Here is a 27,374-nt window from a genome sequence, read left to right on the forward strand (position 1 = left end):
GGCTTAGGACCTATAGTATGTGAACAGGCTTTGGACACATGTCAATGGAATTAGTTTGGCACTGCCATCATTCAGACTTCAATGACAAACGTTTTGACCTGCAGTTGACCTTCTTCCAAATTGCATTTGGCCTGCTTCAAGTGGGTTTTGCATTCCCATAGACTTTTATATGAATCCCATTTGAAGTTAACAAAAACCCATCAACACAAGCCTTAATACATAACATTAAGAATTAAGGAGTTACACGGTTACCAGCATACACTATTGTACTGTTAATTTGGAGAATTGTATAACTTGTTTTACTTGTATTCATGAGCAGAGCACCAAAAAATATCCATAAAATTTGTAAACATACTGTTAACCAAAGCTATAGAATATAAAATATCATAGACCCTGATAGTTTTATAGTGCCAAACAAGCAATTTAAATTGATGGCATTGCAAACATCAAAAGAAATTGTAATCAGAATTTCAAGACAAGAAAATAGTTCTAAATACCAGTGCTTCCTACCTTTTAATCCAAACTTGGAATGTCTTCCAAACTTCAAGATAACAAGCATTATCACCAAACCAGTGCATACCAATGCTGCAATACCAACAACCACATAAACCTGCAAAACAAAACAAAATATAAACAATGCAGATTTCCACAACTGCAAAATAATACAACCAGCTGACTTAATTTTTAAAAATACTATGTTACAATGCTACTTATATACAGATCATATGATAAAATAATGACTATGCCAACCATTCGACATTTACCGGTACATTATTATTATTAGTCATTTAAATAAAATAAAAAATTCCTCTTGGTGTAATTTTCTAGAACTGTTGGCTAACAGAAAGTTGTTGATCAAATTATATTATTTCTGATGATTTTTTTTACACTTCTATGCTCTATCGAACCTAAGGGTACTCAAGTAAATGAGATAATCCAGCATAATGTATAGGCCTAAGCATGCACACTTCTATACTGGAGCAGTAGGAGTGCAGTGCTGATGCGCCTCCTCAAGCCTGGGCTGTGCAACTTCCTCTCTATGCTGCATACATCACCAACCACATACAAATTCCAAAGGCAAGACTGAAACTGATTGACTATGAAAATTAACTTAGCATTGGAAGCAAGTAAGTAGGTTTCTTACATTCACCAGAAAGTTTGTATCAGGATCACCATGATGCACATAACAGGAAGTGGGGTGGACTGTTGCACTACATCATATATAAAACTGAACTACTTAGCAGCTAGGTTGTGTTTGCTATACCTTCCATATTTATGTAGCAACCTCCAAAATCTTCTGATCCACTGCCAATCTCTGGCTCTTATGACAGGCAAAGCTTTAGCACTTCCTGATAGGGTTAAATCTTATTAATCTTATAGCCTCACTTGCATTCCTATTGGCCAGCAAGGCTGCTTATTATAGTGATAGGCCAATAGTGTGAGGTTTAGCAGCAAGCTCAAACACTTTCAAGAGAAGTGTCAAAGCGTTGTCAGGGCAGACTGGCATTCGACCATGACAGTGGGGTTTTGGAAGCTGCTTTAGGATTGGGCAAACACTTCTAGGGTTCTAAAATAAACCCTGAAATGTGTTGTTCTGTGACACATACAGAATAACACATAAAACATTTCTTAGTTTACACATACTGTAATGCTGTCTCCATTCCCTTCATTAGAGTAATCTGTAGAAGTGACTCCATTGCTATTGTCTGTGCTGGTTCCTCCAATATCATTAGAGGTGGTCTCGTAATCTTAAAATAGAGAGAGTGGGAAAGGTACTGTTAGAATACAACATTAATCAATAATTGTAGTACATTTAGCAGCATCAGTTACATTGGATGAATGCATTGGATTGGAACAATGAATTGTATTGTTCATGGCACTGTACATACTATACACACATCTCACATTTACAAAGTTTATTATCATTCATCTACAGAATATTTCTGACACTTAAATAACACACTAGAAAGGTAAAGTGATATTAAACCCTCAGTTTTTAGCACTTTCACCAGCTGATGAATCTTCTAATCCTTGGCTATGTTCCTGTTTAAGCTGGTTCCATGACCATTGCCCAAGGTTTACTATTTCGGGGTGTGGATGTGGATTTCTTGTAGCATCCTATGGAGTCACCCTTGCATACAGGGACTATAGTTGTGTCTTCCTACCCAATGTGCACCAATAGAAACACACAGCCATATAACCTAGGATGGTAAGGCACTCCCCTGTTACTCCCTTCCTCACCCTTATCAAAGCTAACAGACCTACTGGAGACTGCACTGGCCACTGTTAACTCTTTCCTGTAAAGCAATAAGTCCAGGAAAGCAGCACAGAGAGTAAGAGCCAACAACATTGAACATTTTAAACTGCAAACTCTGGGGTAGGAATTTTAAAACATCATTTACTGTGTAATGTTTATTATAGTGTGCTCAGTGTTTTAAAAGAGAAGTAGGACTAAAGCTTCACATCAGTGCACTTGTGCTCTACTTTGACCAAGAATCAGTGGATAGTGGGTTCAGGTATTCTGTCAGCTGACTGTGCAGAGCTTCAGGCTCTAGAATGATCTTAACCATATTGTTGGGATCCACCCAGATGCTATTCGGTAGCTGGCTAAGAGCCAGAGCCAGTACATTTCCACCCTTTCCCCAGCCTGGCACATCAGTGATTGCTGGAGAGGCAGAGCAGAGAGCAGTGACTGACAGTCAACGCTCTCTGCTCAGAGTTGACCAAGAACTGAGCTAACAGCTGTCATGTGATCACTCAGTTCTCAGGCTAAGGCCCCGTACACACGACCAGTTTCCTCGGCAGAATTCAGCATCCGACCGAGTTTCTGGCTGAATTCTGCCGAGAAACCCGGCCGTGTGTACACTTTCAGCCGAGGAAGCCGACGAGGACCTCGGCGAGGAAATAGAGAACATGTTCTCTACTTCCTCGTTGTTCTATGGGAGCTCTCGTCCCGCCGAGCTCCTCGGCGGCTTCAGGGCTGAACTGGCCGAGGAACTCGATCTGTTTGGCACGTCGAGTTCCTCGGCCGTGTGTACGAGGCCTTAGAGCCAGTGAGGGACAGCTGCAGCATCACATCGATGCTGCAGTATGGAGGTGAACATGTAGGTTTGTTTTTAAACAATCCCAAACTACTTCTTCAAGCTAAAAATTGCTAAGGGTTCAATACTACTTGAAAGAGTTTGCAAATGAATGTTTGACTCTTTCAAAGCTAAAAACTGTGCATATGTTTAAAACTAGTTATGGAGGGAAGACAATTCAGTAGCTTAGGATGGTACAAGAGGGAATATACTGTAAAATATTCTATGTATACTGTATCTATCTTGTTTTATTGGCCATATTAATGGTCATCCCTCATGACATGCTTGGTTCGGCTGATACTACCAAAATCAAACAGATTGCCTACAACAAGTAAAATCAGTGGCCATTAATTGGAATTGACTAGTAACTGGTGCATTTCAAAATGTACAGGGCATAACTTGATTGTGAAAAACAAAGTATAATAAAAAAAAAATTGTCAATATTAATGAGTTATTACACTGTGTGGGTTAGTCAGTCACTGTATAAAATTTAAAGAGAACACCAGATTACATGCTGAGTTGTATCTGACAATATAACTTTCATGTCATATCGGGAAGAGACATACTTAATGTTATGTGCTCACTGCTCAGTTTACAATACAAAGTCTGAACAGCATTGAAAGGGAGGAATAAAATACGCAATAAACACTTATGTCCTGGTACAAATGCAAAACTGTAAATCATTATGCTTTAATGTCATGATGCATTTATATAATTTATTCCACTATGAGAAAGTAGTTTGGCAACAGGCAAGGTTCCAAATGTAGCCAAACAAAATCTAGACTTTTTCTGAGGCAAAAGCATGAACTAAAGTACAGTGGATGGCTTTTAAAATACAATGAAGGGATACAAATGCTCCCTAGGGTACATTAAGGATCTGTAAAGCATTGATGATGGTACAGTGCAATGATTTTGGGGTTGCTGCCATGATGACAATTTTCTAACCTTCCAAAGTCTGAAGAATTGTAATTATCTTAATAAACACATTTAAAGGGTTGCTCCACTTTCACAAAAAACTAAATAAAAGCAAATATTTTTCCCTGGAACATTTTTTATCAATAGAGTTCTCTTTCCTAGAAGCTCAGGAACTGTTTTTATTCAGTACTAATAGCCACTATGACATTCTGCATTGCTTGACAAATGTAGAGAATACCTGCATAGTGGCACAAGTTCAAAACAATGTTCTTTTATTGGAGCAAAGGTGTAAGCATTTACATGATACAGAGACAGGTGAACATTACTCATACACTAACAAGACACTGACTGCCCAAAAGCACTCTGGGACAGTGTTGAGCAATGACAATGGTATGGGGTGAGCAATTTTTGTATGAAAAAAGTAAAAAGCAACGAGCAATAAAAAGCAACCAAATGCAGAATCAAGCAATGGTTAGAAGGGTATATGCACCAAAAAAAAAAAATCAAAAAATACAGGAAAAAGTCACCTATCTAAAAAGTACATGCCATTTTAAATTCCATAAATGGAACTGTGAGTATCCAAGGAAAGTTTAAAAGAAGACTAACAAGAAATCAAAATTCCAAACAGGTGGTACATTTTGTAAGTCCTCAATGTTTTTTTTAGCCACAGCTAAATTGTCAGATATGCCGTTAAAAAGGGGTTGTAAAGGTTTGTATTTTTATTTTCTAAATAGATTCCTTTAAGCTAGTGCATTGTTGGTTGACTTACCCTTTCCTTCGCTTTCCCTTCTAAATGTTTTTTTTCTTTGTTTGAATTTCTCACTTCCTGTTTCTCCTCAGTAAACTTGCCACCATCATCCGAGCGGTGGAAAGTCAGCCAGAACAGCTTACTGAACAGCTTACTGAGGAGGAACAGGAAGTAAGAAATTCAGACAAAGAAAACAGAGAAAAAAAACATTTGGAAGGGAAATCGAAGGAAAAGGTAAGTGAACCAACAATGCACTATCTTAAAGGAACCTATTTAGAAAATAAAAAATTAACCTTTACCACCACCCTGACCATAAGAATAAGGCTAGCCATATATTACACAATTTTTGTATTCAATTTACTTTAGCTTTACCTTCAACTATGTAGTGCAAGGGCCTTCTGATTGCATACAACATTTAAGGTGTTTAGGTTTGACCTCCTATTATGTGGTTTTAGTAAATTGAATGGAAAATTGTACAAGAAAATTGAATAATATATTGCCAGCCTAAGAGTGGATGTCCTATGTGAGCTCACCACTGGAGCCTACATAGGGCTGATAACTCTTTCTTGCCCACTGTGAAAGGACTGGATGTCTCAGGCCTCGTACACACGGCTGTTTTCCTCTGCAAAATCCATCAAGAAAAATGTTGGCAGAGCATTTTTGCTGAGAAAAACGGTCGTGTGTATGTTTTTCATCGAGAAAACTGTCGTGGATCTCGACGAGAAAAAAAGAGAACATGCTCTCTTTTTTCTCGTCGGGAGTCTCAATTTCCTCGTCGTGTTTCTCGTCGGGCTGGTTTACGACGAGAAACACTTTGTGTGTATGCTTAGAAACCCGCGTATGCTCAGAATAAAGTATGAGATGGGAGCGCACCTTTGGTAAAAGTAGCATTCGTAATGGAGATAGCACATTTGTCACGCTGTAACAGACTGAAAAGCACGAATCGTCTCTCACCAAACATTTACTTAACAAGCAGTAACATGAGATTAGCAAAAGCAGCCCCAAGGGTGGCGCCAGTGGAATCAAACTTCTCCTTTATAGTGCTGTCCTATGTATTGTACGTCACCGCGTTTGAGAACGACGAGATTTTGTCTTGATAGTGTGTATGCAAAGAAAGCTTTACAAGAAACTCGTCGAGGAAAACGGCGTTTCATTTACGACAAGATTCTCGGTCGTGTGTACGAGGCCTCAGACACCAATTACAATATGCAATATTTTTACATAGGAGTGAAGGTAATGAGTCCTATCACTTGGCCCCAGAAGTCAAACTGAGAGGTGGGAAGTGAAGGAAAGGTGATTAATTTAACTGTATAGACCAAGCACGGGTTCAGTTTAAAGTTCTTGGGGTCAAAAAAAGGAGCAATAATTCACTTTTCAAAAGACATTTACTCCCTTTCATGACTACCAGAATAAGATGGAAATTACCATTTCCATTTTTTTGTTTAAGTCTACATACGCTGCATAAAGATATCATGCGTTCTAGGCACACATGAATGATGATGCTCATTTGTAAGAGTTTTGCTACTTGAGCTATGTACTTTTCCACTGCAAAGACCACCACCAATCATGAGAAATCAAGGTGGCTTTATGTTTCGTAAACTAGGAAGAGCCTGATTTCTTTCAATATCCCTTGCAACCCCCTGTGATTATCTTACTGAATTTATCCACTAGTTTACAGCAAAGAACAAATTAAGGATACAAGATACGAAAGGGCTGTCAAAATCTATACATTCTAATATTTTGTGCTGCTTCGTCAAATCTAAATGCCCTAGGAATGAGGTCATGACTTCCTCATGGTATATAAAGCCCTATACCTAGTTGAATTTGATATTTTTGGTCAGGGCATTTTTACAATTTTCAGATACAGCATGTTGATAACCTTCTGTTTTTATTTACAAAATATGGGAAAAATATAGAAATTCTCATTTTTGTTGGCACTGTACATAAATATATTGCATAACAGGTTCAACAGCTGTTTTTGCTTTGTTGTTTCATAATGATCTTACTTTTAAAGCTAAAAGCTGTTTTCACATGACAGAGAGTGCAGGCACAGATGTAGAGATTAATTTTTTTAAAGAGCTAGAGCTAAAGAGTGTCTATTATGCTGTCTGCCATAGTCTACCTAACGTACACTGATTGGCTCAGTGGATTATTTAAGGGCCCCAAAAGTGTTAGCCCAAGTTGCTCTATGAATCATATTTTTAAACAGGGATATGCTGGTCCTTTAAAATCCCCCCCCCCAAAAAAAAATCTGGGAGAAAAACAATTTCCCAAAACATTGGACGCGCCCATGTCAAAAACTGAACATGTAATTATCCAGTGTAAATAAATATCTCCTAAAAAAGGAACTTAGTTTTAGTGGAATATAGCAGTTAAAGGGTCACTAAAGGAATTTTTTTTTTTAGCTAAATAGCTTCCTTTACCTTGCTGCAGTCCTGGTTTCATGTCCTCATTGTTCGTTTTTGCATTCATGTTGCTGTAAATCCTCTCTGTTCTGGACACTTCCTGGTTGCCTGTTTCCTGATAACCACAGTACTGGGAGATTTCTCACGGTGGTCACTAATCAAGGAGGTGTGAGTAAAACTAAACTGGATTGGTGCTGAGGAGTTTTAGACAAAGTATCACTGCTCTCTATTGGCTGACTGCCCTCTAGTGGCTCTCTGTACATCAGAGAACCAGGAAACAACAGCAAAAACGAAACTACACTGCAGGCACATTATATGATTGTTTTTTATCTATTTTTAATCATTTTTAAAAGGAATCAGTTAACTATTATGTCTCTATGCCCTGTAAACAGTCATTTCAGCAAAAAAAAAAATTTCCTTTAGTGACCCTTTAATAGACCAGCATGAACTTTGCTCTTACCCTATTGCTCTAGATCAGTGGTTCTCAACCTGGGGGTCGATACCCCCTCGGGGGTCAAAATGACGATTTGCCAGGGGTCACTGAATCCTGTTCCTGAAGCCTGTGCTGCTCTCCCAGCCTTTTCACCGCCACCCAGCAGGGCTGTTCCTGGAGCCTGCACCCGCCCACTTTGCAGCCACCCATTCTGTTCACAGCATGGGGGGGGGCAGAGACTAGAGTCAGCTGACTGGTGAGGAATGTGAAGTGGGAGGGGCTGAAGGAGACCCTATCTCCTGATTTCAGCATAGGTGTCACTGCTACGAGACACTTGAACCCGAAGACACAGTGAGTAACACTTATAGTTGCCATTAAAAGTCCCTACAACAGTTCTCAGATCAGCAGATGACCTTGATCAAGAGCACCTAAGTTGGCTAATCAGAACTCTCCCCAGCACTACCACTCATCCCAACTCCCCACCAAGGAGTAAGAGAAGGAGTAAAAATAGAGAATACATGGAAGAAAAAGGAAAAGAGGGGGAGGAACAAAGAAAAGGGGAGAGAAAGAATAAGAGAAAGAACAGGAAAGATGGCAAAAAAAAAGAAAGAAATTAGGATAGAGAGAGATAAAATAAGAACAAAGAGAAAGAGTGGTACATCCTAAAATGTACCATAAGGGGATTTAATACTGTATGAGTGGAAGGGAGCGCTAAATGTCAGTGGGTTAGGGGTGCAAATTACTTGTCTTGCCTTGGGGGCTGACAACCCACGCTACAATTTCTTTTTTTTTTACTGTTGGGGGTCCCCTCAACTTGGGATATTTTATCAAGGGGCACTAGAAGGTTTTATCACGGCACTAGAAGGTTGAGAACCACTGCTCTAGATGGAACAGATAAATATTTTCTGCCTCTCCTGAGTAAATACTGCCATATTGCCACAGTTTACTTTTGTGCCTTCTGACTCAGAAGGAAGTCAGATGAAAGATGTTGGCAGCTGGAAAAAAAGAGAATGGAGAACAAAGGCAAAAAAAAAATTGGGGACACGCAAGGACCACTTGATCACATGCAGATAAATATCCAAAAAAACTCGACATAAAGCAAAGCCAGAATTGCAAAATTCGTGGCAGGTCTACTTTAACTCACCTTTCTATAAAGCCATGTGTAGACCACTGAAATAGTATTCAAAAGGTATACCAGGACAACAAAGCCATTAAAGTAGTTGTAAAGGCTGGAGTTTGTTTACCTTAATGCATTCTCTACATTAAGGTAAAAAAACTTTTTATTGTCAGCCCCCCAGATACCTACATGAGCCTGATCTCGATCCAGCGCTGTGCCCGAAAGCAGCAAGGCTGCTCTCTCTCTCTCCTCATTGGACTCAGTTAGAGCAGCCGGATCCCTTGGCTCCCACTGCTGTCAATCAAATCATGTGACGAAGTGGAGGGGGAAGGGCTGAACCACACTGTGTGTGTCTATAAACACACAGCCTGGCTCTGGATCAAGCCCAGGCATATGCCACTATAAGAAGCGGCTTCCTTTGGTGGCATACATAGATGAGGAGGAGCCAGAAGCACCAGTGGAAGACCCAAGAAGAGGACGACGGGGCTGCTCTGTGCAAAACCATTGCACGGAATAGTTAAGTATGATTTTGTTATTTAAAAAAAAAACTTTTACAATTACTTTAAATGCTATATGTTTTCATATACATTACCAAAGAAAACACAGTAAACATCAAATAAACCCCTTTCTTGTTTCATATTAATTTCAATTAAAAGAAACTTGGAAAACTATCTAAAGTAGTGTTCAAACGGCATTCTAGCCCATAGAAGTAAACTAACTTTGATGTCAAATCAAACTTGATATCTTGGGATTAAACTTATGCTGGATCAGAAGCGAAATTTCCCAGCAGTAGAACAAATGCTTTCTGCCGAAGCTTTACAAGATGAGAACTTTTACTGTGCCAATAGTTTTTTGTTACATATTAGATATTCCAATAGTAATAAAAAAGAACAATCCTAAGAAAACACACCACAGATGCACCACACGATCTGCAGTGAGACTCTATATAAATACATTCTATTCAAGTTCCCAAGAATTTTTAACTGATACTATTATATGGACTTCCAAAAAACCTGGATGTTACTAAAATCATATAGAGTTATTATAGACTACATATAGAGACACTTTGCTACTATAGGGTTGACTTACTAAAGGCAAATAGACTGTGCACTTTGCAAGCGCAGCTGCACATATTTTCCTCAGAGCTTAGCAAATGTGGTTAAGCTCTGTTGATTCCCCTATTATCGAAACATGAACAAGCATAAAACATTTTTTTTTGGTTTTTTTTTCTTGCACCTGATTGGGTATTCTTCACAAAGTGAGGCTTTACCACGTTTGCATTTACCTTTTTAAGAAAAAAGAGTGCATCTGTACTTACAAAGTGTAAATTCTATTTGCTTTCACTAAATCAACCCCTAGGAGTTATGTTAAAATAAAGTACCGGTATTTAGTAATAACCTGAGTTTTTAGTTTTTCAACAAAGTTTAAAGATATAAATCATTAATTTTAGTATCTCACTTTTTCTTAATGTTTTCCTAATTTGAAGTATACCTAAAGTCACATTATATTTAATTATTAAGAAGGTTTCCTCTCTATTCCTGACCATTCTAGATGTACATTAAGTATGGAGATTCTTTAATAAAGTTTCAACCTTTACTCTGCCACGACATTGGCTTTTGTAGTCATTTTGTGCACACTACTGTTTATTATCCAGACACAGTTTAATAACGAGACTCTGAGAAAATTAATGTCAATAGCCAGCGATTTAAACCTTCAGTATTTTAGGCACTTTCAGTAGATCATTAAGGCCCCTTTCACACTGGGGCGGGAGGTGTGGTGGCGGTATAGCGCTGCTATTTTTAGCGCCGCCATACCGTTGGAATTGCGGTGGTAATCGGCCGCTAGTGGTGTGGTTTTAACCCTCGCTAGCGGACGAAAAAGGGTTAATACCGCCGGCAATGCGCCTCTGCAGAGGCGCATTGCCAGCGGTATAGCCGCAGTTTCCCATTGCTTTCAATGGGAAGGAGCGGTGAAGGAGCGTTAAACACACCGCTCCTCTTACCGATCCAAAGATGCTGCTAGCAGGACTTTTGGAGTGGTCCTGCTAGCGCACTGCTCCAGTGTGAAAGCCCACACTGGAGAAACAGCAGCCGCTGTTTAGGGTCGGTTTGCAGGCACTTTTTTTAGCGCAATAGCGCCTGCAAACCCCCTCAGTGTGAAAGGGCCCTTAACCTCCCTGGCGGTATGATTCTTTCTGAAAAAACATGCTGAAAGCGGTACCATTATTTGCAAGGAAATTTGGCGTTTTATATTGTAGGTCTGTAATTTTTAGAAATAACTCACTTAAATCTGACCAAACAAGATTCTAATAGGCATCCCGGGTATGACATTTTTTTAAAAACAAAATTATAAATTATAATATAATAAATAATTATAAATAATTATAACAAATAATAATATAATTATAATAAAAATTATTCAATAATGTAATCAAATTAAAATCACTGAAATTTGCTCAGTTGCAGAATTGTTGCTGTCATTATTTTTTTTTTTTATGACGAATTTCCCCACAAATCGCTATCGCACAATTCTGCAAGTGATTATAATTTATTATCGCTGTTTTTTAGCTGATCTAAAACTATTTTTGACATAAAGGGACACTTTTGGTTGCTATGGACAATCTACAGTTTGCAGGGAGAAAGAAACGTTTTTATTATATAAAATGACATGCATGACACAGGACAGACCACTAGGGACAAGGGGGGTGTGTATTTTTTACATACAGTACTGTAATCTATAAGATTACAGTATACTGTATGTATAGTGTTTGTTTACATTTTTGAATTTGGCGCCGTTCTCCGTCCCCGTGCGTCGTAACGTCGCAGGGAACGGAGATCGGCGTCACACGGAGGCACTATGTGAATCGAGCGAGGTCCCGCTCGCTCACACAGCGCGGTGGCATCGCTGGATCCAGGGACAAGGTAAGTAAAAAGTGCCTGTGGATCTAGCGAGGCAAGCCCGAGTCTGACTCGGGGTTACCGATCGTAGCAGGAAAATCTAACCCCGAGTCAGACTCGGGAACACCGCCAGGCAGGTTAAAGCAGAGCTTCATGATTTTTTTTTATTTCTCACAGCCCCACTACATTTGTTACCTGCTCATTTTGTTTTTGGGGGCACCGAAAGGGTATAATTAAGCAATCCTTCAATCCTCCGGAAAACCTGCTCCTAATGTCTAGAGGTGGACTGTTCCTGCCATGCTCATGTCCAGAGTCGGGCTAGGGGGGTGATGATATCAGAAACAGTCCATTCACAAGACCGCTACTGTGCGGGGTGGCAGGAGCGGCAGGGACTAGTCTTGTGCTTGGAGGAACTGTGTATTAGGTAAGTATAGCTCCACTCTTAAATCCCCTAGACAAAAACAAGCAGTTAACCCATGTAGTGCAGGCACAGCACCGCGACATGGGAGAACATTTTTTTTGCCTGGAGTTCTTTTTTAAACTTACTGAGTATGCAGCCTCTTTATCTTTACATCCTTGCCTCTGTTTCAGTTTAAGCTGGTGCCATCACTGCTGCAGGGTGACTCCTTTTTCTTACTGCATCCTACGGAGTAACCCTTGTTTGCAAGGACTAGTGTTGTGCATCTCTACATAGTGTGCATCAATAGAAACACACAGCCTAGAATGGCAGGGCACTTCCCATGCCCCCCCCCCCACCTTATTACCTTCACCAAGCTAACAGACTTGCTCCAGACTGTCAACTGTTAACCCTTTCCTGTGAAAACTGAGAGTTTAGGGAAGCAGGAGCCAGCAGCATTGAAAAGTTGTAAACTGCAAGTGCTGGGGTAAGAATTTTAGCACAAAGTTTACTGGGGAATGTTCATTTTACTATGCTTAATGTATTAAACTAAAACGCTGAGAGTTTAATAATACTTTAGACATCACATGTTTATAGGCCAAGGAATGAGAATAAATACACTTATTAGGCGTAAGAGGCCCATTTATTTTAAGCGAGTGCAGTATGACACAAAATTATGCATACTACTGATCAGTCCAAAACAAAAGAGAAATGACAATGTGAAAAGTGCAATAACCAACAGCATCCAAGATTTTACTATTTGTCATTACAGAGTAATTAGAATGATAAAAGCTGATTCCTAGTTACCATTGGATACTGTGCTTTGCACAACGTTTTTTTGCCTTATTAAATTGAACCTTGTACTTTCACAGTCTGGATCACCAGCTGTTTTAAACCCACTCCTTTGTTTCCCAAAAGATAAAGCCCAAATATAATACAAATGCATGTTCTCTCCTCTCCCAGGTACTGGCTTATGAATCCTCCTGACTGTCATAAAAAGAGTAAAGGTGTCTTTGATGGGTAAGCAATTGCTAATAGCCTAGGTCAGTGATGGCGAACCTTGGCACCCAGATGTTTTGGAACTCCATTTCCCATGATGCTCACGCACTCTGCAGTGTAGTTGAGAATCATGGGAAATGTAGTTCCAAAACATCTGGGGTGCCAAGGTTCACCATCACTGGCCTAGGTTATCCTTCTCTACACTGTGCAAATAGCAATATGGTAGAGCCTAATGGTGAACACATTGGATCTCAGGAGGCAGATAGGAAGAGCTTTTGTTTATTGATATAATACACTTAGTTACATTTTTACAGCAGTTTTTGTACACATTGGCAAAGCTTTTCCCCCTAAAGGGGAAGTTCCGATTCATGTCCCCCTTTCTTCTTTTTTTCTGGTAGGAGCAGATCGCCTAGTCTATTTTACCTGAAGTTCGGCACCTCAATCCCCCCCTCCCTGCCTGTAGCATTCAGGAATATGTCACAGCTTCCAGCAGGCTACAGACTATTTACACAGCGCAGTGCGTCTCGCTTGGAAGCTGCAAGCAGTCACACCCAGGAACCCAAAGACCGGCGAAGAACTAGAGAGTGAAGAATCGCTTTAAGTAAATCCATTTTCCTTGTTGAAGGCCTGCATAGTTTCCTTACTTGTTTGTGTAATTAATTATGCCTAAGTGAAGACCAAACTCAGATTAAGACTTTCATACATCAACCACATTGGGTTCCATGCTAAATCTGAGGGTACTATATTAAGGATAGCCAGGGATGGACACATTGCAAAATTAACTCTACAATCTTCCACCTTCAAACCATCCATTGAGGGCTGGATATCATCGCAGCAATCACTCTTGACTCAGAGATTATAGATGCTGATGCTCACTAGTGAATTTCAAATCTTGCTAGCCATCTAAACTCCGTTTATGAAGTCAATTGCTTGGGTGTCAAAGGGAATAGCATGTACAGTGACCATGACAATTACTCCATGGTTCATAACTAATCACAAGCACGAAACAGCAACAACAGAAGTACAAAATAATATATCTGATGAAATATGATATTGAAATGGTATGGCTATTTGTTGCTATTTATTGCATTACTAATGATGTGTTTTCTAGCAACTAAATGAAAAAGTTAATTATATGTTTATTCCCACTCACCCACCCAGCTCACAATAGAAATAATACATTATATGTACCATAAAATCCAGGGTCAGTAATTGGGCCACCTAAAACACAAAAACAAAAAAAAGAACAAAGAGAACATATGTGAGAATAATCTCATGTTGTACTGTATTTTATTTTACTTTTTCTTATCAATATAAAGCATCTATGAATATGTGGCCACATGGCCACTCATGATGCCAGTAATATATGTTTATATTACTAATGAGCATCGGAATTCCATTAAATTATTCATGTTCCAGTTGTTTTAGAAATTAAATATATTTTTTGCAAGGCCGTTTTCTAAACTTTTCCTTTTCTCCTCTGGCATTGGAAATAAATTAAATACACACACAGGAAGAATCAATACATTTAGAACTTCTGTGTGTTTTCTTCTAGGAAAACTGGGGTACTTCTCATCATAGAGGTGGTGCCTGGCAATATATATATATATATATATATATATATATATATATATATATATATATATATATATATATATATATATATATTACATGGATTCGTCCAAACCAAGGATAATTTAGTTTCTTCACAAAGGTATGTGGCAAATCAATAAAAAGCAACAATGGAGCAGTAGCAGCAGCAGCAGCACAATAACAGCAACCACAACAACTACAGTCAATTTAATTGCAGTGACATAAAGGCAATTAACACAGAACAAACACATTTCTAATTGTTTGCTTTTATTTAGTTAGGCAAACAGTAGTAATTGGCAAAAGGTAACAATCAGAAATTATATTTCACTTGGGTCACCATACTTAAGTAAAATCGGGTTGCTAACTGCACTTTGTAGCACCTTGTGCTTCAGACAAAGATGGAAGATGCCATAGCTGACCATTCCCTCTGAAAATGATAGGCTGCCATGGTGATTCACTTATTTCAATTACTAAAGTGTTCAAAATTGATAATTTAACTTAGAAACTGTTTGGACTGCAGTCATGTGAAAAGAAAAATATTTTTTAAATTCCCTTGCATGTGATCTGGTATATACAATTTGAGCACAGTAATAACATATTTACTAAACTACTTGAGCATTTACTTTGTTATGCATTGTAAACACTGTCCACCTATTAGTAGATCAATCATTTTCACTTAAGCTTACCAAAGGGTCGAAAGTTGGCTGTTTAGTAGAAACTGGATGGATTTTGATCCATCTATGGCCATTCCTGTTAATGGGAAGTTGAAGTTCTAATAATCGACTTCACATTAACCGGTTTGTTGGAAAATTTGTGTTCGATCAGTGCTGCAGCCTATAGGCTGCAGTGCTGATCAGTTAATTATGACAGTGGAGGAGATCCCACTGATAAAGTACAACAACATAGCAGGGGGGATTCCCCCATTACCTCACTTGTGTGGAAGGGGAAATCTGTTCAGTTTTTCTTGATCAGTCCACTGGCTGGTTGAAAAGAAATGAGCCATGTATGGCCAGCTTTACTGACCTGAAACAACAGTACAGATACTAGGGGATGACTTTATATTTTCTGCCACCCAAGGCTAAGGCTTCCTGTAAACTTGGCTGTCATTTGGCTAAGGCTTCATGTACACTTTTGGCACATTTTGCATTTTCGCCCGGCCAGCAGTCAAAATGTTTCTATCCTGAACATGATTGATTTCACTTTCAAAAGAGGAAAGTTGAGGGAGGTTGAACCTTACCTAACTGCAGCAGCTCCTGAACTCTGCTAAAAGCCTATGTGTACATTGACACGTAAGCTTTTATGAAGTTGAATTTAGTAGCTTTGGCAAGAAAAATGCCAAAAGCTCCTAAACTCAAGTTTAGGAGCTGCTAGTGTACAAGAAGCCTAACTGTCTATGTTCAGCTTCCTTCTGGTCAAATGACTAGCCATAGTTCACACAAAAGCCTAGTACACATGATCAGAAAATTGAACGAAAAATACCACTTTCTGGAGTGATAATACGATAATCTGATCGTAAGCACACAGCTTTTGAGAGCCGATCATGGCAGTGCATGTAAAATTATCTGAAGGGACAACACAAAAAAAATCTCGGATGATACCAGATTGTACAATTTTCGTTCAATCAGTACAGTATTTGTACAATTGGAAGAGCAAGACCATACATGCTCGGAAATGAAAGAATATAATACAATACAAGATATTACATCACTTCCGAAGTTGTATTCTGTCCTACAAGAACTTTTGCAAGCTTAGTAACCTCTTCATTATCAATATGAGACTAGCTTGCAAAAAAGATAAAAATGGACAATCATTTCGTCCAAAATTCTTATCGCGTGTACGATGTTTAAGATATCGGATATCTTAAAGTCAGACACAAGTCAGACTCCTCTTAAGAAAAAGTAATTCATAACCATGTAACTGTTGTTCCTAAACTATTTTTTTTTTTAAAACATTGGAACTAACTGGTACCACCTAGTTTAGATAAATGCATCAATGAAATTAACAATTTGGAAACTGCCAAGGAAAAATGTTTCTTTTCCTTCTAACGATGACATTTTCCCAAAAAATAGGGTTCAACTGACTGCCCTTTACAAACACTTTAGAAAAAATACTGTACACTGGAGTGAACAAAATCCTCATTCTGTATTAATAATAATAATTTTTTACTACCTCATCCATACCTCATATATATTTATGTTTCTCCCCCTTTTTCTTCATTTCCATATGTAATCTAAACTGTTTCAACAGTCATTGAAACTCTATATTCCCCCATCAGGGTGGATGAGGGAATTCTCCCACTGTGCTAATGTAATCTTATAGTGGGAGACTTCCCAACTATCACAATACACTATAGCCAGTGGTGATGATCAAGTGGCAACAATCCGACAGGGTGATTGTACAGAAGTCAATTGGTAGATTGACCTCTGTACATGCTCCCTGCCCATACTCGGATTGAAATTGGGCCAGTTCCTGCTGAACCAGCCAAATTTCAGTCCATGTATGGCTGGCTTAACTCTTCTTGTACACCTTAAATCTCGATTAAAAAAGAATATCAAAAAACAAACCTCAATTAATAAATAAAAAAAAAGACATCATAGCAAAACATTCCACTTCAAGCTGGAAGAAGATAGACTGCCCTCAATAGACCTAGAACTGACCACTAAAAAGGTAGGCAAACCATCACTCTATTGTGGTATCATCTTAGTTCTAGTTGTATAGACCTATAGTGGGTAAACTATCACCACACTATTCCACCAATAAAAATGCACAAATTGATCAGGGGTACTGACAGATATCAACATTTGTGAGTGGCTATGTTCTGCCTTTGAAAACCCTCTGACACTTCTTCAGCGTTCCTGATCTGCATACATGTTCCTGACTGATACAGAAATTAATAAATCTAGAGGTTTAGTGTAGCAGTCTGGCGACTAGCGTTTTCAGAAGGAACTCAACAGTGGCAAATTATGTAATTCTTTTATTAGATGTATACAATATAAAGACGTTTTAATGGTATATTTAGAATTAATAAATGGAAAATTTATTACTGTTACAGTGCATAAAAAATGTAGACAAATATTGCATCAGAGAATTTGAACACTCATGTTGTCTTTGACTAATCATACAGATTTAGGGAAAAGGGTAGCATAGGACTCCCATTTACTTATATATAAGAAAAAGCACTTCTAAAGCAAACAAAAGCCCATCGACATAGGCACTATTAATGACTACTGCATGTATGTCTTTTTGGGGCAATGAGGTGTAATTTTTATGTAAAATATTAAGTATGAACCAGCTCAAAAGAAGTGTGATAAATCTTATGAAAACTTAAATTGTAGGTAAACCATATTAATTACTGTATTTATTGGCGTATAACACTCACTTTTTTACCCTGAAAATAGAGGGTAAACTGTGCCTGCGTGTTATACGCAGGGGGCTGTGGAAAGTTTTTTTCCTGAAACTTCTCTCTTAAAGTTAGGGTGCGTGTTATACGCCTGTGCATGTTATACGCTGATAAATATGGTAACTTGTATTATTTGCTACCTTTTGGTTTGTTAAATATACCATAGGAAGCATGTTGTCAAAGGAAAAGATCCATAAGCCACACATCATGAAGCAGACCCATGTGCATGAAGTGAGATGAATGGCAGCCTCAGCCCGGACTTCAGCCAAGCCACAACCCTAATGCATTTTCGCTCCACCCCATGGAGCCTAATTATGGGGCTGAGGTTGCCATTTATCTCACTTCGTGCACATGGGTCTGATTCATGATGTGCAGCTTATAGACCTTTTTCTTTTGACATTGCTGCAGCTTGGAGTTGGGACAAGCTCCTTGTCCTTGCCTGCACTCACAGCGCTGTAGTTGGACTTTATCTCTCTACCTGAGCGGTGCCTAAATTTTGTATTTTTGGGTCATAGGAAGCATGTTATTATATGTGTTCTATCAATGCAAAATATACCTATTAATCATATCAGAAACTTAGAGCCGGTCTGTATCTAGTACTCCCCACCTGTGTTGTCTAAAACAGCTTTCCCAGTCATTGTCTTGGTAATACTGAATGAGTAGCCTTGTTTTGTATATGGGAGGGTAGGTGGGTCTCAGTTGCTTGGCAAGAGACAACTGGGCAGGACTAACATGTTAGTCCAAAATGCTGTGTCTGTGTCAGCCAGTAGCCTGAATTTGGAGTTGAGTGCATTTCTGAGAGATTGACGGGTTTTGTTTTTCTGTGCTTGCAGGGTCTATGAGGCCTCGTACACACGACCGAGAAACTCGACGGGCGAAACACATCGTTTTGCTCGTCGAGTATCTTGTGAAGCCGTCGAGAAACTCGACAAGCCAAGTTTCTCCATTCCCATCAAGGAAATAGAGAACATGCTCTATTTTTGGCTCTTCGAGTTTCTCGACAGTTTCCTCGACGAAAATGTACACACGACCGGTTTCCTCGGAAAAAATATCTCCCAGCAAGTTTCTTGCTGGTTTTTGCCGAGAAACACGGTCGTGTGTACAAGGCCAAAAGGCATCACATATGGGGAAATGTGCATATATTAAGCAGGGGTCTCAAACTGGCGGCCCTCCAGCCTTTGCAAAACTACAAGTCTCATGATGCATTGCAAGGCTGACAGTTACAAGCATGGCTCCCACATGCAGAGGCATGATGGGACTTGTAGTTTCACAACAGCTGGAGGGCCATCAGTTTGAGACCTCTGTATTAAAGAGATGTACTGCATATATTTTTTATATTTTTTGCACGTTAAAGCTTTTGTTGGGTTTGAAATGCAACAATTGTAAAGAGAAGGAAGAATAAACACTTAAACTGAGAAGATAGGCTGATACAGTGAGAGCAATTTACTAATGACAGGCGTTAGAGCAAGACAAAGTACCGTGTAGGGAAGAGCTATTAAATTAGGTTGGGATAGAATGTACTGCTAAGTGTACATTAATTATAGCATATAGGAAAAATCAAGAGAGGCACTAATCAAAAGATTTCAATTTGGATGCCAAGAACTGAGCTACATGGAAGTACATTTTAGAATTGAAAATTGCAGCATAAAAATTCCTTACTGAGCTAATAATCACTGCAGGATCTCAGTAAGGATGTCCAGTTAAAATGTTTTATTTCTGTCATGCAGACATGCAATGTTTTCTGAGAGAATATCATGTTGGCATGAAGTCATTTGAATGGAAAGCTCTCATGTTACCCCATTCAAAAAATGATGAGAAATTAGGAAAATAAGAACAGCCAGCAACCATTTAACATAACCCTGAAAAAATATACAATGTTAGCAATATTCTGGAAAGTAGTGCAAAGAGGAGTAGCCCATTATGACCAACCGGGTTTCAATTTACTGAAGTCTGTAAAGTCCAACAAGGTCTGAGGGACCTTGAACTGGCCCCCTGTTTAAAAAGTTTGAGGACCCCTGGTTTAACCCATCAAATTTTTACTGGGAGATCAGCTTTTCTGTGTAATGTGCAGGGCTGAGCTATTATTTTAACAACGCTTCACAGTGAGCCCCCTGATCTCAGCACCATTGGCAAGACACAACAGAAGGGGAGAAGATCAGTGAATTTCAATCTCCTCCACAAAAACTGAATACATAACTGCTTAGCACTTAGCATTTTTTAGTTCAAAACTGTACTGTGTCAGTGCTCTGAGCCAGCTCAGATATGAACTGGGGACTTTGTATCTCCAGTCTATATTTGGTGGACACAGAGGAGGTTTAACAGACCTTGGATGTTTTTATAAAAAGCATGGAGGGGGATGTGACATCACACATTGCACAGAATAGTGCAGGGAACTAAGTGTAATCAATACATGGTGCAAATTTCTTACCTGCAACCACGGGTTGCAGGAAAGAAATTTGCATGGTTCCCCCATCAACACAAACAGGTCTGACATGGAATCAGTAATTGTTTTCTCCTGGCAGGGGGCAGGGGAAGCCTTCTCACCAGGAGAAGACAGTGAAAGGGACTGGTATGGATTGGGGGAGGGGGGCCCACGCTGTTCTTTTTTACATTTGTAAAAATGTTGACAGCTGATGACTCATCTGTTAATAACACAGTGGTCGGCTTCCCGGTCCACTCCTAAACAACCAGCTATTCACTTTGCCAATCAGCCAATCAGGGCTTAAAAAGCACTGTGCAGTGCGCAGTGCATTATGGAAGGGTAGGTGGGCATACATTCCACCAAGCGAACATTTACTAGGTAGAAATAATAGAAGAAAAACACCTAAAAAAGAAAACGAATGCAGCCACCACATCTAAGAATTGGTGAATTGTAATTTAATAGATTTTTGGTTTGCGTTTATTACCACTTTCATAGACTTTTAAGATTCATTTTATACTCACTCTGGTCACCTGGAACCTGTAGTTGTTGTCCCTTTTCATGACAAAATGTCTTTATCTTTCTTAGGCTGGACAGGGATCTTTGGTGAACAAACATTTTAAAGTCTTTCCAGATTCTCAATTAAATTGAGACCTAGGTTTTGATTGCGTCATTCTAAGGCCTCGTACACACGATAGGTTAACCAGAGGACAACGGTCTGATGGACCGTTTTCATCGGTCCAAACCGATCGTGTGTTGGCCCCATCGGTTATTTAACCATCGGTTAAAAAAAAGACAACTTGCTTTAAATTTAACCTATAGATTCCTAACCGATGGGAAAAAAAACGATCGTTAGTAGGCACAACCATCGGTTAAAAATCCATGCATGCTCAGAATCAAGTCGACGCATGCTTGGAAGCATTGAACCTCATTTTTTTCAGCACGTTGTTGTGTTTTATGTCACCGCGTTCTGAGGCCTCATACACACGACCGAGTTTCTCGGCAAAAACCAGCAAGAAACTTGCTGGGATTTTTTTTTGGCCGAGGAAACCGGTCGTGTGTACACTTTTCGACGAGGAAACTGTTGAGGATCTTGTCGAGCCCAAAAGAGAGCATGTCTTCTTTTTCCTCAACGGGAATGGGGAAATTTGGCTCGCTGAGATCCTCGACAGCCAAACAAGGAACTCGACGAGCAAAACGATGTGTTTCGCCCATCGAGTTTCTCGGTCGTGTGTACGAGGCCTGACGCGATCAGTTTTTTAACCGATGGTGTGTAGGCGCGACGGACCATCAGTCAGCTTCATCGGTTAACCGACGACAATGGTCCATCAGACCGTTCTCAACGGATGGACTGATCGTGTGTACGAGGCTTCAGATATTCAGGCTCCTGTATTAAATCACTCCATTGTTGCTTTGGCTGTAGGGACCTTTTTATAAAACAGGGAATGTAACATTTACCAAAGATTTCCTGCAGGTAAGTCAGCCGCTGCTATTTGAAACACATGCACCAGGAAGGTACACCTACAGTGAATGTTTGGTGAATGTCACATTCACTTTTTTTATATGGTTACCCTGTAGAATAATTTAATTGCAATATACACAAAGTTCAAATATCTCTGTAAAATACATTGTTTTCTATGTGACGTTCTGTATTTTTACCTAAAAATTATATACATAAAACGTTTAACCTTGAGTAAAAACTCCAACATATTCAAAAAACAACAAGAAGTGCCAAAAATTCTAACACTTTTGAAAGAATTGCAAAAGGTAAACAATCAAAACTGGACAATCAAAAGCCGTTACTTCTTTCACTGTGTTAACTTGAAATGATTCCCCATGACTATAGATTGCACTCATAAGTCAAGTGAAGAGTATATAGCAGCATATATAGCATATGCACAATAAGACAACCAACACCATTTACTGTCAGGATGGTATTCTCAGAACGACAAGTAGTTTTGGCTTTCCATCACACAGAGCATTTGGAGCTAAGGCCAGAAAGTTCAATTCCGGTCATGTCGGGTCATAACATGCGTGTTGTGTCTCCCAGATGCAAACTCCAAATAAGATTTCATTTTTTTTCTTCATGTCACTCTTCCACAAAGTTTTTATTTTGTTCAATTCTCTGGTTATAACTGTTCCATGTATAGGAATTCCCGTCTCAGCTGTGTATTTCTGCAGCTCCTCCAGAATTATATGTGGTGTCCTTATTATTTTGCTTATGTCCTCCTTATCTGGTCACCGAAGTTAAGCATCATAGTTGCATCATATTCCTTCTCTTTCTTAATAATTGATTTAACAGCATTCCAGTAGATAGGTTCAAAGCTTGAGATATTTTTTAATAATTCAACTCTGATAGGGACTTTTCTCCCAGACGTGTTTGGATAGCTCCATTTCCTGCATGATGTTGTTTGTTTAGATAGATACTCTAAAAAACCATGGGACTAAAAACCATGGGACTTTCCAGAAACAGGTACAATTTTTTTGAAATCACGTGACATTTTTATTGCACCCAGCTAGACTCCACTCAACTGGTTACATATTCTCTGAAAGATGCAGTTTTGTTTTTCAAGGTTTATTTAGGGATTCAAGTAAATACCTATGCAATTAAGAATCTTCTGTTGTTTTGTTTATATGTATTTCAGTAACTATATTTTTATAATATAATTGTACCATTTTGTGCATTAAAATCACAGTTTTGGGGTGCGGTTTTTAAGGTTGCAACACTACAAAATGTGAAATTTTCCAAAGAGGGAGATATAAATGCAGAGCACTATAAGTAGACTAAGCATATACTATGCCATTGCCAATATTACCTTTATAAAATGTCAAGGAAACAGATTAACTGCTACACTGATCCTTTACAGGCAGCAAAGTGACAACACCATTGTTTGGGATGCTGTACCTAATCTACAAATAAAACTGGATCTGAGTCAAAAATCCTACAAGGTGTTCTCGATTAAAAGCATTCCGCTTCTACCTATCAATTTTAAATCCAATAGAGAGAAAACTAAAATTAGTTCCATGTACTCATATCAGCTAATTATGTTTACAAACGTATGAGCTTGTAAACTTAAGTAATAAAAACAACAAAAAAGGTCTATAAACTGCAACAACACACAGCAACCAATCAAATTTCAGCTAAAGTTCCTAAAGTTGGGTCAGTATTGGTTATTTTTCGTTGGTCAAAAGTAAACTGAAGTGATAAAACAGAAGCATTCTACAATGTACCCTGAAGGATTTAGTCCTGTCCTTTTCCCATATTTCATCCAGGGAACAGGCATTAGATCTGACAATATAAAAAATGGATCTGACTTGACTTGACTTTCTAGGGCTGGCATGACATATGCCTTCTGCTTGGGCTGCAAAAGGACTGGGTGCAAGTGGCATGCAAAGCAGCTAACAAAGATTTGTGTTTGCTTTAGAGCTTTGGTATATAAGTTAGTATTTTTTTATCAGTACGGAGGGAGGAATAGGGACAGATTTATCTTTTCAGTTATCATTTATAGAGTTAATACACTTCCCCCCATTAATATTTAAATGCCACCTGTTGCATACACTGAAATAAGTACCAGGTCTAGATATAAAGAATAATGGAGAGTTTACCAGCCTACCTTCACCTCACTATTTCCTGATGCAGAGATACACTGTTATATTACTTTATTAAGGCATACAATTATTTTTAGAAAAAAAAAAGCTACAGCCTAAAGGGCCAATGTCACCTTGGTGAAAGAAAAAGAACATGGGCGTGAGTTAAAGAAGCAGATTAATACTCATCTGCGTAGTAGGTGAAATCTCTACACACTATTTCACTATTTCAACAACTACAAGTATTACTGCTATCCCACAACCTGCTGTGTTCTTTAGTGACATAGAGGCTTGGGGAAAGAACCACAGCAGGTGGCGGGGGACACCATCTCTCACAAACCTGGAAGTGTTGAACAGCAACAGAAGCGGATATTTCTTGAGGTAAACAATCATTTGACTTGCCACCCACCATAAAGGTACACATTAATATGCTTATTTTACATTCTGTTTGTGTTTCATTTTTATCAACAGCATCACATGGTCCCTTTAAGATTAACTAAACACAAAACCATGGTGATAACAAAGCTTGGTTGCCCTAGCAGGGTCCATACGGAAGATAATAAGACAGAATGCTGATAGAATAATATAAGAACAGAAGGACTAAGACTGTTATCTGACCTTTTAAAGTATCATGCCTACATTAAAGGGGTTGTAAAGGTTTGTTTTTTATTTTCTAAATAGGTTCCTTTAAGCTAGTGCATTGTTTGTTAACTTACCCTTTCCTTCCATTTTCACTTCTAAATGTTTTTTTTCTTTGTGTGAATTTCTCACTTCCTGTTCCTCCTCAGTAAGCTTTCCACCATCATCCGAGTGGTGGTTAGTCAGCCAGAACAGCTTACTGAACACCTTACTGAGGAGGAACAGGAAGTGAGAAATTCAGACAAAGAAAATAAAGAAGATAAACATTAAGGGCCCTTTCACACGGGGCGGATCAGTAATGATCCGCCTCCGTGTGTCTGTAAGCTCAGCGGGGATCGCTCCGTAAATCCCTGCTGAGCCGTCGGGTGACAGGGCGGTCCCCGCACACTGTGCAGGGACCGCCCTGTCTTTTCTCCGCTCTCCCCTATGGGGGACCAGATGAACACGGACCGTGTGTCCGTGTTCATCCGATCCAATCCACAGACGGAAGAAAAAATAGGGTTTTCTTCCGTCTGCAAAATCGGATGTTTGCAGAGGCAGATGATTACGGGTGTCACACCCGCAATCACATAGAGACCAATGTATGTCCCTTTTTCATCCACAAACGGATGGATGAAAAAGCGGACATATGGTCCGCACGTCTGAAAGGGGTCTTAGAAGGGAAATCGAAGGAAAAGGTAAGTGAACCAACAATGCACTAGTTTAAAGGAACCTATTTAGAAAATAAAAAACAAACCTTTACAACCCCTTTAAAGTTAAAATGCATTTATGCTATTCATTATTACAGTAGAGAGCACATATGTAGTTGAAGTTAAGGGTGCTGGAGTAAGTTTATTCCCAAAGAGGATGCTTCTGAAAGATGAACTTTATGTGGTTGCCATGGGTTTCTCCAGCTTGCACATATCTCTTTACCCTACTCAATGAGCTTATAAGAGACAGCAATTAATGCATACTGCATACATATGTTTTATTCCCTATGCACATATAAAACGCATTTTATATTGTTCATTCAAAAATAAGCATGCAAACTTTGAGAGTCACCCTTAAAGACAAACGGAACATTAAGACTTATGTACCTACCAATGTCAGGATCATTCATAAACTGAGCCATAATGGCGCGCTCATCTTTTCCATATTCATTTTCTGCTTGTAATGTATAAAAGCCATTGTTCAAGTGTGTTGGACTATCCAGCTGTAGGCAACCATGATGTTCGCTCATATTGTTGCTTGATTGATGAATTTTACTCCAAATAAAATCTGTATCACTTAGAACGGTTCCTTCATAAAACCATTGCAACTTCGGAGTTGGGTTACCCCTTACACTGAAAGGGATACACCAGTGATGGTCCAAAGTTGGATAGTCTATTAGGGTGATGTTTGGTGGAACTATAATGAAAAAGGCCAAAAAAAAGAACATGCTTGTTGAAGCAGGAAAATCACTACTGACCATTCATAAGCATGTGTTCTGCAACCAAATTATTACCATGATAAATGACATCTAAAGAACAAAAATTACTCTCCAGTCCTGTAACCCAAACATTTAGAGTAATCTTACCTTAACTATCTGGAGGCAGTGAAAATGATCTCAAATTTACATGATTTTTATGAGGTCACCGCACGAATGGAGCAAAAAGCCACACATCAAAAACAGCATTAAATACAATTTATTTGCTTAAGACATTTAACCTTATATGAAAGATCTAGTTTCCAAATGAAAAATATGAATTTTCAAATTTTGTTGGTTGTTCCTGATAAAATAGGCTATGCAGAGAGAGATTTTACTTCAATGTGAACACTTTTAGGGCTAGCGTACACGAGTATTTGACATGAGTGAAAGTGGTCATATACCCTGCTTGGTCATTGCTTACCTGTAGGTAAAATGAATATCTCCTAAAACATATTCACCCTGCATGCAGCCGCTGAGGTCATTGGCGCTTGCACTCTGAAGGTCCGGCAGATCGTGCTGGAACCTGCCAGAACGGAGGACTCCCACGCGCATGCACGGGAGTGATGTCATCACGGCTCCGGCCAATCACAGTGCCGGAGCCTGTGAACCCAGAGGAAACGCAAAGGGAACACGTCAGCCCCCTCAGCAGTTTTAAGGTAAGTATTTCAATATGTGCTAGTATGTAATGCATAGTAGCACATTATGCTATTGTCTTGCAGGTTGTTTTTTTGTTGTTGTTTTTCAGCAGTTTACTACCACTTTAAGGTGCATCTAAGGCATTTTTTAATAGATTAGGGAAGGGTAAAACCACTGTCAGGTTCTTAATGCTGTCTGTGCTGAGGAGATTCACTCTTTTTGTCATGTGGCCACCAGAACTGAAAATTAGGGAAAATCTGACATGCTGGCTAAATTTCTACTTTCTATACCTTAAAATCATTCTGAGAATTATAGTTTATACTTTGCTTTTATCCCCCTAGACTGGGTAATGTGAGTTAATAAAAAACACAGCTCAGGCCTCATACACACGACCGAGTTTCTCTGCAAAAACCAGCAAGAAACTTGCTGGGAGATATTTTTTTGCTGAGGAAACCGGTCGTGTGTACATTTTCGTCAAGGAAACTGTCAAGAAACTCGACGAGCCAAAAAGAGAGCAAGTTCTCTATTTCCTCAACGGGAATAGAGAAACTTGCTTTGTCGAGTTCCTCGACAGCCTGACAAGGAACTCGACGAGGAAAACTATGTGTTTCGCCCGTGTGTACGAGGCTTCACACTAACCATTATATTTGTGGCACAAAAA

At 39.1% G+C, this 27,374-nt stretch overlaps 1 protein-coding gene across 4 annotated transcripts in view; it reads right to left on the reverse strand.

The window, feature by feature from the left end:
• The window catches only part of NTRK2 (neurotrophic receptor tyrosine kinase 2), a 287,133-nt gene that overhangs the window by 196,633 nt on the left and 63,126 nt on the right, over positions 1-27,374 (reverse strand). For 3 of the 4 annotated variants that reach the window (XM_040355520.1, XM_040355519.1, XM_040355521.1), the window contains exons 9-12: positions 25,711-26,016; positions 14,183-14,212; positions 1,645-1,748; positions 511-610 (exon numbers count right to left, since the gene is read on the reverse strand). In XM_040355520.1, the coding sequence (XP_040211454.1) occupies positions 511-610; positions 1,645-1,748; positions 14,183-14,212; positions 25,711-26,016 (540 nt within the window). The remainder of the gene's footprint in view (positions 1-510; positions 611-1,644; positions 1,749-14,182; positions 14,213-25,710; positions 26,017-27,374) is intronic. The other variant, XM_040355522.1, reaches the window with a different exon arrangement.

Source organism: Rana temporaria, chromosome 1 (assembly GCF_905171775.1).
Source record: "Rana temporaria chromosome 1, aRanTem1.1, whole genome shotgun sequence".
Lineage (NCBI taxonomy): Eukaryota > Metazoa > Chordata > Amphibia > Anura > Ranidae > Rana > Rana temporaria.